Raw genomic sequence first — 11,432 nt, forward strand, 5'->3', positions numbered from 1 at the left:
ATTTGGATTACAGTTGACCCTTGAACAACATGGGTTTGAACTGCACAGGTCCACTTATATGCAGATATTTTTCAATAGTAAATACTACAGTACTACAGAGTCAGTGTTTGGTTGAATCCGAGGGTATGAAGGAACCTCGGGTATGGATGGCCGACTATAAGTTATATGTGGATTAAGCCCTGCGTTGTTAAAGGGTCAACTGCAGATAGGTTTGATGTGTCCATTGGTTATCCAAGTAGAGATGTCAAACAGGCAGTCAAGTTCAAGGAAATCTTGATTGAAGATATAAATCTCAAGTCATCAGCATATATATGATATTTGAATGAATACAGATGGAAAATAATTTTAAAAATTTCAAACTTTTAAGTCTTACTGTCATTGGAGCTGTTTCAAAAGTAAGGACATGTGTAAACACTCCAAGAGGCCTGATTGCAAAATTCAGCTAAAATTAAGATATGAATGCATGAGATGGATGTGTTTTCACTGTCTAGTCTCCAAAAAAATGATAAAGCAAAAGGAAAAAGTCTCATAAGTTTGGTTATTTATTTTAAATCCTTATCTTGAGTTAATTTTATCCTATAAGTAGTTCAAATCTTCACATGATTAAGGGGTTTTCATGGCTATCAGGACAGGACTTGGGCTGGAGAGTCCCTGCAGGCACCTCCTTCTACAGCCTTTCATATCTTCATTTAATCTACATAGTTAATCATCTTCAAGTAAGAGCTTTTCTAACTGGCCATTTTCTCAGCTTGCAGCTTTGAGAGAAGCATCATTAGAAACATCCATCTCCTCCTATAACCTAGGGAGGAGATTTGGAGCCAGGATGCATTTCAGGGGCAATTTCATGCTGAAAAGCCTGGTAATTTATTTCTTGTGGAGTTTCAATGTTCCAGTCAACCTGGATGGATGGCTCTGAAGAAGGAATCTGTTGAGGCATTCCTGGAATCATACTGGAAGTTCCTGGCAGGGATTCCTGCTTCAAGGCTTCCTTCTCAAGGAGTTTTGTGTTCTCTTGCATGAATACAGTCTTCTTTGTGGAATTCGCTACAGATATCAGTGGCTAAATAGAAAACAGAGGAGCAAAAAAGTCTGTAGCAGAGACTAAATATCCTCAGCATGGCAAGAATACAGTATTGCCATTTTCATGCCCAAAGCTGAACAAAACTGAAAAAGACCTAATCCAGCAAAGCATAAAACAAATCTGACAGGATCAAGATAATTCAGCAATAATTTAACTGCCTGACAGAACAAAATTCAACACCTTTTAAAGGGAAACTACACAGTCTGGATGCCCTATGAAGTATCATCTACAATGTTCAGCATACAAGTAATAATTGCTAGACATGTGAAGAAGTAGGAAAATGTGAACCATAATCTAGAGAAAAAGTACTTAATAGAGACCTCAAAATGACAAAGACGATGAGATTGGCAGACAAGAACTTAAAACAGTGATTATGAATTTTTTTTTTCTTTTAAGTTAAAGGAGCGGGACTTCCCTGGTTGCGCAGTGGTTAGAATCCACCTGCCAATGCAGGGAACATGGGCTCGATCCCTGGTCTGGGAAGATGCCACATGCCATAGAGCAACAAAGCCTGTGCACCACAACTACTGAGCCTGTGCTCTAGAGCCCGCGAGCCACAACTATTGAGTCCTCGTGGCACAACTACTGAAGCCCATGTGCCTGGAGCCCATGCTCTGCAACATTAGAAGCCACTGCAATGAGAAGCCCGTGCACCACAACAAAGATCAGCCCCTGCTCACAACAACTAGAGAAAGCCCACGCTGAGCAACAATAATAAGCAGCCAATAAATAAATAAAAAAATTTATTTTTTAAAAAAAGAAATTTAAAGGAGAAAAATGGCCATAATGAGTGAAAAGATAAGATATATCAGCAGAGAAAATGGAAATTATAGAGAGGAACCAGATAGAAATTCTAGAATTGAGAATTAAAATACACAAAATGAAAAAAATTCATTGAATTCCTAAATAGGATATTTGACTTTGTGGAGAAAGGGTCAGTAAACTTGAAGACAGATCAATGGAAATTATCCAAACTGAAGCACAGAGGAAAAAAGATGGAAAAAAATGAATGCAGTCTCAGTGACCTATGAGATGCTATCAAGCATGCATGTAATTGCAGTCCCTGGTGAGGGAAGAGGCCTTGGAGCTTGAGCTCTACTGGCCATCTCTACCCCCATCGTTGCCACTTGTCCACTCAACAGTGACCCTATGGGGTACTGCAGAGAGGTCTGTCAAGTCCTTGCCCACATGATCTCTAAGACCTTCCTAACTCTGAAGTGCTATGAATCTGTGCAGCAAATCTATGTATTGTTTCCATAAAAATATATTTCTAAAACATTTGTATGTCTCAGATCTTTATAAACAAAGGGATTGGCTTCAGACTTAGAAATGGAATGATGATTTACTTACTCAAAGCTGCCTCTGCTTAATGAAGAGAAACCAATACAAGGGTACCTTTTGCCATCTTTCTTCTAGGTCTGACTCAAATGCTATCTCCTCTGTGAGTCTCTTCTTGATTCCCATAATTGGATATGATCTCTACCACACACAGTGCTCTATTTCTACTCTTCTTTTGACACATCCACTGGACCAGAAGTATTCGATCTGGGGTACTAAAAGCAATGATGGTTTTAAGATATTAAGGAAAATCTTGCAAAGCTTTGAGTATAGGTGTAAAAGCCCATTAGGTAAATCAACAGGCCTGCTGAAATCCTATGCAACTCATCCTGGGCCTATTTCGATAAGTTTTATAGCTCTAGTGACAAAATCTAAAGGTGACAGTAGCAAGGAATAGTTTGCAATTCACTTGATCCAACAAGAAACCAGAGCTTAGAATCTCGTCTAATTTGATGTACCTCCACCTTTGTGCCCTTTATGTAGCTCTTTCAATTTACCAGGAGAGCAATTATACTTGCACTTGAATGACATGGCTCTCCCTTGCCACATAAGCAATAAGCTTTGTTTTGATCACGGTCGGGTTCTCTTTATTTCCTTCTAACAAAGAGAATCAATTTCTATAACCATAATTTGCACATGAACTCTTCCCTAAAACTGAGAACTTGCACATGGTCCAGGCATCAAGCTGGTTTTCATTTCCCATCTTCCCTTACAGTGGCCAATTGTCTCACACTTGGCAAAAGAACAAACCTTTTTACTCATCCAAATCTTGCTAAGGAATATTGCTACAGGGTGTCAAACCTCCTGAGTGTAACACAAAGGGGCAATTCAAAATATTGATGTGAGCAAAGTGTTCTTTGATAAGGCATCATAAAACCAGGATAGAGTTTTGGGAGTCTTTCCCTGCCTCACATATTTATATTTCTATTAACAGTGAAGCATGGTGTTGGATTAGCGTGGGCAGCAAGGTGACAACTTTTGCTTAATGATCTCACCTCTACCAACTCCCAACAACTGGTCAAAGAATGAACTGTTCCTGAGGGAGAGTGCCTTCAACTGCTATTTTCAGACCATAGCAGGAAACGATAATATCTTTATTTTGATTTATTTATGAAACATCCAGACTTAAAAAAATAAATCTACTAATTATGAGGAAAGCTGAGCACATTGATAGAAATGTACATAAGCTTAATATTTTCATGTTTTCATCAAAGTTGGCTTTGGAGACTAGCAAAAGCTAGTAAATTATATAAGACTACCTTGAAGATTTTCATGCACAGGATACAGTGATAGTTAAAAAGATGTCAGATATCAAGTTCAATAAGTCAATTCACTCCCCCGGTGTCATGTACTTTGTACAAAGCACAGAATGACACAAGGTGTTTTTCAGAAGACTGTGGCAAAAATTGTGAGGGATAAAAGCTATGCTTGTCAGACTAATGAATACAGAGTTGTTTCCAACTATTCTAAGTTAATAATTCATGACCACTACTAGAGCATCACAGAGGAGACATCTGTGGCTTGATAGTAAATAAATAGCATATATTAAACTAAATAATTAAGTAAATAGTATATAATAAATAAAATAATATACCTGAAGTATATGCTGGAAACCATATTTGGTTTCTGAAAAATATTGAGTAATTTTTGAAAAGGATTAAAAGAATCGTGCATAAAATATATTTGTTCTAAGTGAGGCATTAGATTTTTTTTTAAATCTGATTTTTTCAACCAGTAACATGTAAGGTACTCCCTGAAATCTAAAATGGTATTGCCTTTAAGCATTTTTTTGTTCATTACAAGGATTTTATTGACAAATATTGTCAATAAGATTGATTTACATACAAATGTATAAATATGGAGGGAAATGTAGGCTTATGGGAGCCTCAGTGTACTTTGTACTGTAGCTGAGATGACTTGTGTATTTCCTGGTACCCATCACGGGATGTGTGTGTGCCCAATGCTGAGTTTCTCCTCCCTACCTGTTGACATTTTTCAAACTTCTGCTGAATCTCACACTCTTCTTGCTTCAGCATTTCTGTCATTCTGGCTTCTTTGAGGCTATTTTCATATTCTTCCTGCAGCTGGATCTTCTCTTGCTTATCCTGGGGCGATATGACAGAGTGGAAATCAGGTCAACCCTGGGAAGTATGGACCCTCCCTTGGGACAGACCACAGGCCCTGGGCCATTCAGGCCTCCTGAATTGGCTCCTGTAACTAACTAGCTTCAACCTGCTAGTATCTCCAAACCCACCAACCCCACCACTGCTCTGAGTTGGATTCTCTCTTTAGCCCCCAGACTCCTTATACTTAAGGGATATCTGGGCCTAAGCCATCCTCACAAGTGGAGTAAACCGTGACACTCTCCAGGCCAGCTCCAGAGTGGTGCCTTGGATTTCAAATTACTCTGGGAAAGCTGAAAGCCCTCCGCAAGCTGACCCAGTGCACACACACACCTTTCCTTTTGCTAGTGCCGTCTTCCTGTAATGATAAAGCCAGTGTGCCAGGTACTCTATGGGGTCACTGGGCTGAACCTTCGCCACCTCTGCCAGTGCCTGGGCCAGGCAATTTCCAAAGCACCTCTTCAGGTATTCGGTTTCCATCCTGGTGGGCTTGGAGAAGGTCAAACAGGGTCACACTATTTTACAAATCTAATTGGACATAAAAAATAGACACATTCTAACCAATGCAGATGCATTTCAGGACAAATATGAGCTGTTTCTGGAGCCCATCTTTCCCAAAAGAACCAATAAATACATAGGTACTTGCCAATAGCTCTTCCATTCAGGTGGACTTTTTTCTAAAGCTCTCCAGCTGTCTTAGGTCAGTAAATAGGTCTTGGGGGTCATCAGGCCTGAGAGGAGCTTGGCAGATTGGTGTTTAAAAATGGCTAAGGCCTCTGCTTACTCACACATCTCTACCCTTGAGTAGGGAAGAAATAACTGAGCAGGCAGGAGGGCTTGGGAGGGGCTCTGGGCACCCAGCAAGCTGCACTATTGTGAGGTTGGGAGCTACAGTCGTCTATGACATACATAAGACAGGCTTGTATATTTCACAATGGACCACTGAGAAGCCCTGAGGAGGAGAGGGAGGGAAGATGCCCAGCACTGTAGCTACTGTTGGTCAGGGGCTCTGCTAGCACTTGACACAATATTCCATTTTCTGTTGCTTAAGCAAGAAACTACTTTAGGTTGAGTTGAGCCCCTGGATTTACTCTTAATCATATGTCAAGAATTGGAGGCAATGAAGCCCGAGTTAAACCATAGTTAGGAGCGGAGGTGTAATGTAGCAGCAGACACAGAATTCGGGATCAGACGGACCAAGTTCCAGTCCTGGGTCTGCTGTTTATTAGCTGTGTGATCTTCAGCAAGTTACCAAGTCTCTTTGACCCTCAGTTTTCTGATCTGTGGAAGAGAATAACAAAAATATGTACCTCATAATTGTGAGGATTAAAAGAGATAATAAATACACGTGAAGCACATAGCCTGGTGCATATAAATGTTTAATAAATATTAGCTGTTACAGTGGAAGATTGTGATATGAAATGATTTTGCACCCAGCCTATTCCTGACCACCTCCATATGCCTGAAGCTGACATATTTTAACTCCAAAAGAACTAATAATAAAGTGAATAATAGAGGCTTAGATCAAGTCATAAGATTTTCTGGAGGCATTTTTCAGTTTGAGGAGGGAAAGATAAGTAGATATGAATATAGAAAAAAAATTCCTAGCTCTTTCTACTGCAAAGGCCTACAAACAAAAACACCCCGGTGGCAATGAACACACAGAATTTGATTTTTTTTTAAAATTGAAGTATAGTTGATTTACAATGTCATGTTAATTTCTGATGTACAGCAAAATGATTCAGTTATACATATATAAAGCATCATTTTTTATATTCTTTTCCATTATGGTTTATCACAGGATATTGACTATAGTTCCCTGTGACATGCAGTAGGCTCTGGTTGTTTGTTAATCTATTCTATATATAATAGTTTGCATCTGCTAACCCCAAACTCCCAATCCATCCCTTCCCCCACAGAATTTGCTTTTAAATAGCCTTCACCACTTAAAAGGAATCAGGGTTCCTTGGAGAAATGACTAATTCCAAGATCAGGGGAGGAAAAGTCTAATGACACTGGAATATTTTGTTGTCCCAGAAAGTAAGGAAATGCTAAAAAATACAATGGTTGGGAACACAGAAGCCAGCTTGAAGGGGCTGTTAGTAGCCAAATCTGGGGCAATTTGGCCACCAAAATTAATAATGACTATAATGGATTATAACCAATTGAATAAAATAAGAATCCATGAGTCCATTTAAGAATAAATAAGTGAATGGGAGAGCAGGCAAGTTCTTTCTTATAGCAGAATGCCAACTAATAAATGTGGAAAGAATCATGGAGTTAAAAACATTTTGTAACCATCATAGTATAACGGAAGCAGCTATCAATGAGCACTAAAACTCGGTGAATATTTGACAAGGAATAGGATATTTATATAGTCTCAAAGTTTCTCCCCCAAAATTATGGATTAATTCCAAAGTAAATATAGAGACTTTACAGTGGTGAAACCTGGCCAACACAGTGTTAACCAAGTGATCAAAGCAAACATCACCAATAAAGGGACAAAATACCATCATGTGTCTCCTGATGTGATGTGCTTCTTAGTGAGACATAATACATTTCTGTAGATTCCTGCTCCAGATGCAAAATTGGAATCTGATCGAGGAAATATCAAACAAAGCCAAATTGAGAGACAGTCTACAACTGGCCTGTACTCTTTTTTTTTTTTTTAGCTTTTTATTGGAATATAATTGCTTTACACTCTTGTACCAGTTTTTGAGGTACACCAAAGTGAATCAGCTGTATTTATACATATATCCCCATATCCCCTCCCTCCCGCAACTCCCTCCCACCCTCCCTGTCCTGGCCCTCTAAGGCATCACCCATCATCGAGTTGATCTCCCTTTGTTATACAATAACTTCCCACTAGCTATCTATTTTACAGTTGGTAGTGTATATATGTCTATGCTACTCTCTCACTTCATCCCAGCTTCCCCTTGGCTGCCACCCCCCCCAGCCCTGTGTCCTCCAGTCCATTCTCTGCATCTGCATCTTTATTCTTGCCCTGTCACTGGGACCATCAGTACCATTTTTTAAGATTCTGTATATATGAGTTAGCATATGGTATTTGTTTTTCTCTTTCTGGCTTACTTCACTCTGTATGACAGACTCTAGGTCTATCCACCTCATTACATATAGCTCCATCTCATTCCTTTTTGTGGCTGAGTAATATTCCATTCTATATATGTGCCACATCTTCCTTATCCACTCATCTGTTGATGGACATTTAGGTTGCTTCCATGTCCTGGCTATTGTAAATAGTGCTGCAGTGAACATTATGGTACATGTTTCTTTTTGGATTACGGTTTTCTCTGGGTATATGCCCAGTACTGGGATTACTGGAGCATATTGTAGTTCTACTTTTAGTTTTTTAAGGAACCTCCTAACTGTTTCCCATAGTGACTGTACCAACTTACATTCCCACCAACAGTGCAGGAGAGTTCCCTTTTCTCCACACCCTCTCCAACATTTATTGTTTCTAGATTTTTTGATGATCTGGCCTGTACTCCTAGAAATGTTTAGATCATGAAAGACAAAAAAAGATGAGGCCAGGAGTTCCCTGGTGGCCTAGTGGTTAGGATTCAGCACTGTCCCTGCTGTGACCTGGGTTTGATCCCTGGTCGGAGAACTGAGATCTGCAAGCTGCACAGTGTGGCCAAAATATTAAAAAAAAAAAAAAGAAAGAAAAAGACGAGGCCCCAGTCCAGATCAAAGGAACCTAAATAGCCATCACAATTACATGCAACACATGATTGTGGGTTGGATCTGGACCAGAAAATAGAATTCTGTAAAGGATGTTGTTGGAAAAACTGAATGTGAATTGTAGATTACATAACAGAATTGTATCAGGGTTAAAATTCCTGGTTTTGGTGATCGAAATATGGGTAAGAAAATGCCCCTGTCATTAGAAAATACACAGTGTGGCAGGGTGTCCACATCCTAATACCTGGAACCTATGAAATATGTTATCTTATATGGCAAAGGGGGCTTTGCAGATGTGATTAAATTAAGCATTTTGATTGGGGGAAATTATACCGGATTATTCAGTTAGACACAATGTAATCCCAAGGGTCTTTATAAGAGGGACACAGTAAGGTCAGACAAGGTAGAAGGAGATGTGATGATGGAAGCAGCGGGGAAAAAAGGTGATGTGATTCAGGGCCATGAGCCAAGGAGTATGCATAGTCTCTAGAAGCTAGAAAAGGCAAGGATATAGATTCTCCCCTAAAGCCTCCAGGAGCCAGCCCTGCTGACACTTTGGCCTTGTAAGATTCATCTTGGATTTCAAACTTTGAAAACTGTAAGATAATAAATGTGTGTTTAAAGTCACCATGTTTGGGGTAATGGTGGAGGGTGGGGATGGGGAATGTGTGGCGGCTCCTTCTTCCATACCCCTTCTACTCAAAGTGTGGTCCACGATGAGCAGCACTGTATCCCCTGGAGGTTGTTGAAATGCAGATTCTCAGGTCCCACCTCAGACCTACAGATTGAAAGTCTGCATTTTAACCAAATCCGCAGATGACACACAGTTACAGATCTCCTTTGCCTTTATCACAGTAGAAGTGCCCTTCCAGAGGGCGGAATCACCAAGTCTGCATTCCCAGGAAGCCTCTTCACTGCCTGGTCCTCGGCGGCTGCCACACTGCAGTAGGTGTGGCAAGCCCTTTCTGGAGAAAGCACCTGCTCTAAACTGTACATTTTCAACAATGGTCTTAACAAAATATGTTGACCTGACCATTACTAAGACGATGTGAAAACAGTAGAGCTGGAAAAACAGAGCCACCATGTGAAGCCTGGAGAGGGAGGGGCCAAAGGGATGTGTTTTACAGCCCACTCCCCACCAAATCAGTCCATGCTCACCAGTGAGGAGAGGGCTCTTTTTCAAAGTTTCTCAGAGCTCCTCTGAGGGTCTGCTTATGTGTTTCCTAAGGCCTGTCTGTACCAGGCCTGGATGGCAGGGCCCGGTCAGCATAAAGTTCAAACAAAGGAGGAACGGAAAAAGCTGTCTCCGCCTCTAGTCTCTTTAAATCATGGGTTCTTTAAAACAATCTTAATTGTAAGCCCCAGGTAATGATTGCCTGGAGCGACACAGATCACTGAGTTTTTTCAAATTCTTAAATTGTCTCACTCCTTTTGAGATTAATCAATGCCTGCTCCTTTGAGTTAATCCATTATTCCAAACCCCTATTGATTGTTTCAATGACCCGCCCCCTTCTATAGGATTCATACCTCTCTAAAGGAGTATATAAGATGTATGTATGATTCTCTTGTGGGTCTCTCCACCCCCTTCTGGTGTGCTTGCCAGAAGCTATTGTACTTTGGCTTTCCTCTAATAAACTGCTACTCTGTTACTCCAACTCGAGCAGCTGCCTTGTTATTGATCCCAGAAGAAATTCCTTTCTTCCGGAGATCATGAATCCGCACCCCTAGAAGGATTTCACGGCATCACTTATAGTGGTCCTCCTTGCTTCATGGCCTTGCAGTCAGTAGGCGGGGCGCTAAGTATAAGGATTGTCTTTGTTCATGCTGTATTCCCAGTGCTGGGCACACAGTACTTGCTCAGCAAATATTTCTTGACTTAAGCAGCGTGGGCTCTGATGCTCATGGGCCCAGGCAAGAGCTCAAGCTCCTTTCCACCTGTCAGTGCCCATGCTGGCACTCATTACCTCAGCTCACATTTAGTGGGGCATCTCCCGCCCAGCACTGCCCCACGTAAATTGAAACAGAACATGGGAATTGCTAGCCGAGGACCATGCACAAACAACTAGCCCAGGGAAGACTGCAAATGGCGGGGGGTTGGCGAAGGTTGGAAGGCTTCCTGTGGGTGGGAGCACGTGTGCTCATTCTGAAAGGAATGCCAACTAAAAAGTATCCCCAGCCAGCTGGCTCTACAAGGATTGAGTCATTAGCCGCTGCAGTTGTTGAGTCACTAACACACCCTGAAAGGAGTTCAGGGTGGAGATCAGGACATGAGGCACTCTGCTCTCTGGGAAAACTGACAGAGGAGATCTTCAGATAGAAACTTTCAGGAGAAAATTTTATAAACCCAATTTCTTGCATCTTCCCATACTTAGAAAAACACTAAAATGACAAAGCTCTCTGTGCCTGGTGACTAGCAGTAAACTTTTACCTAGGTATGTGATTAACTGCAGGAACCTCTTCTCCAAAATCACATATATGTTGACCTCCCGGCTTACCTCTTTCAAGCAGAAGCAGCTCCTCAGAGCTGAGCTGTCTGAGCGGCTGTCTCCAGGGCTATGGTCCTCAGTTAAGTCCCCAAAGAAAACTGAACTCACACAGCTCTCACACGTGCGATTTTTTTCAGTGGACAGGAACCAAGTAGAAGTCACCAGCAAGCGCAAAGGTGCTAAGTCGGGAAAATACCAGGCCGGTCAGATAGCTACAGTCTCCTCTGGCCTAAGGCTGTGGGGCTTCACCTTCAGGTAGCCTTTGCCACCCCCCACCCCCTGCCGCAGCCTTCTGTCCTTTCTCCCAGGGTGCGCGCACCTGCTAGGCCCGCTCGCTCGATTCCCCTTTTCGGCTGCCCCCTCCTCACAGCCTGTAGGTTGCACGTCTCTGCTCACCCACCCTGGTGCTCCCTGCTCTCCATCCGGCACCCTGCATACCTCGCGCGCCCCCTTCTCTCAGCTGTGCCTCCTATCCCGCCAGGCTCCGCCCGCCTCTGCTCTCTGCCGCACATCCTCCTGCGGGGCCCTCTTCCGATCACCCCCCGCCCGCGAGACCCTCCTCCATCCCCCCCCTCCATCTGCCCCCCCCCTCGGCGCCCAGGCGCCCTCAGCTCAGCTCTCCGGGAGCGTCCCTTCCTCTCTGCACCAGGCGGTTTCCCGCACCAGGCAGTCTCCGGCACCAGGCCGTCTCCCGCACCTGGA

General features: G+C 42.3%; 1 protein-coding gene across 4 annotated transcripts; it reads right to left on the reverse strand.

The window, feature by feature from the left end:
• Positions 1-613: 613 nt before the first annotated feature.
• On the reverse strand, positions 614-11,404 carry DYDC2 (DPY30 domain containing 2). Of its 4 annotated transcripts, none has more exons than XM_057735752.1 (6): positions 11,394-11,404; positions 10,740-10,909; positions 5,189-5,823; positions 4,876-5,070; positions 4,402-4,524; positions 614-1,060 (listed from the first exon to the last, which is right to left on the reverse strand). In XM_057735752.1, the coding sequence occupies exons 4-6, from the start codon at positions 5,020-5,022 to the stop codon at positions 800-802; spliced, it is 531 nt and encodes a 176-aa protein (XP_057591735.1). In that variant the 5' UTR covers positions 5,023-5,070; positions 5,189-5,823; positions 10,740-10,909; positions 11,394-11,404; the 3' UTR covers positions 614-799. The 4 variants fall into 4 exon arrangements, with proteins under 4 accessions (XP_057591735.1, XP_057591733.1, XP_057591736.1 ...); XM_057735750.1 differs by lacking the exon at positions 11,394-11,404 and adding an exon at positions 11,169-11,228; XM_057735753.1 differs by lacking the exon at positions 5,189-5,823 and having other exon boundaries at positions 4,876-5,031; positions 11,394-11,398.
• Between the last annotated feature and the right edge of the window lie 28 nt (positions 11,405-11,432).

Source organism: Hippopotamus amphibius, chromosome 5, assembly GCF_030028045.1.
Source record: "Hippopotamus amphibius kiboko isolate mHipAmp2 chromosome 5, mHipAmp2.hap2, whole genome shotgun sequence".
Classification (NCBI taxonomy): Eukaryota; Metazoa; Chordata; class Mammalia; order Artiodactyla; family Hippopotamidae; genus Hippopotamus; species Hippopotamus amphibius.

Bases quoted from the DNA above. Each gene is read 5' to 3' on its own strand.
- DYDC2 (XM_057735752.1), bottom strand. From the start codon at position 5,022: ATGGAAACCGAATACCTGAAGAGGTGCTTTGGAAATTGCCTGGCCCAG. The intron at 4,525-4,875 runs GTGTGTGTGTGC...ATATCGCCCCAG, and splicing joins CGGCACTAGCAAAAGGAAAG to GATAAGCAAGAGAAGATCCA. The intron at 1,061-4,401 runs GTAGGGAGGAGA...TTTTCTATTTAG, and splicing joins AGTTTGAAAAATGTCAACAG to CCACTGATATCTGTAGCGAA.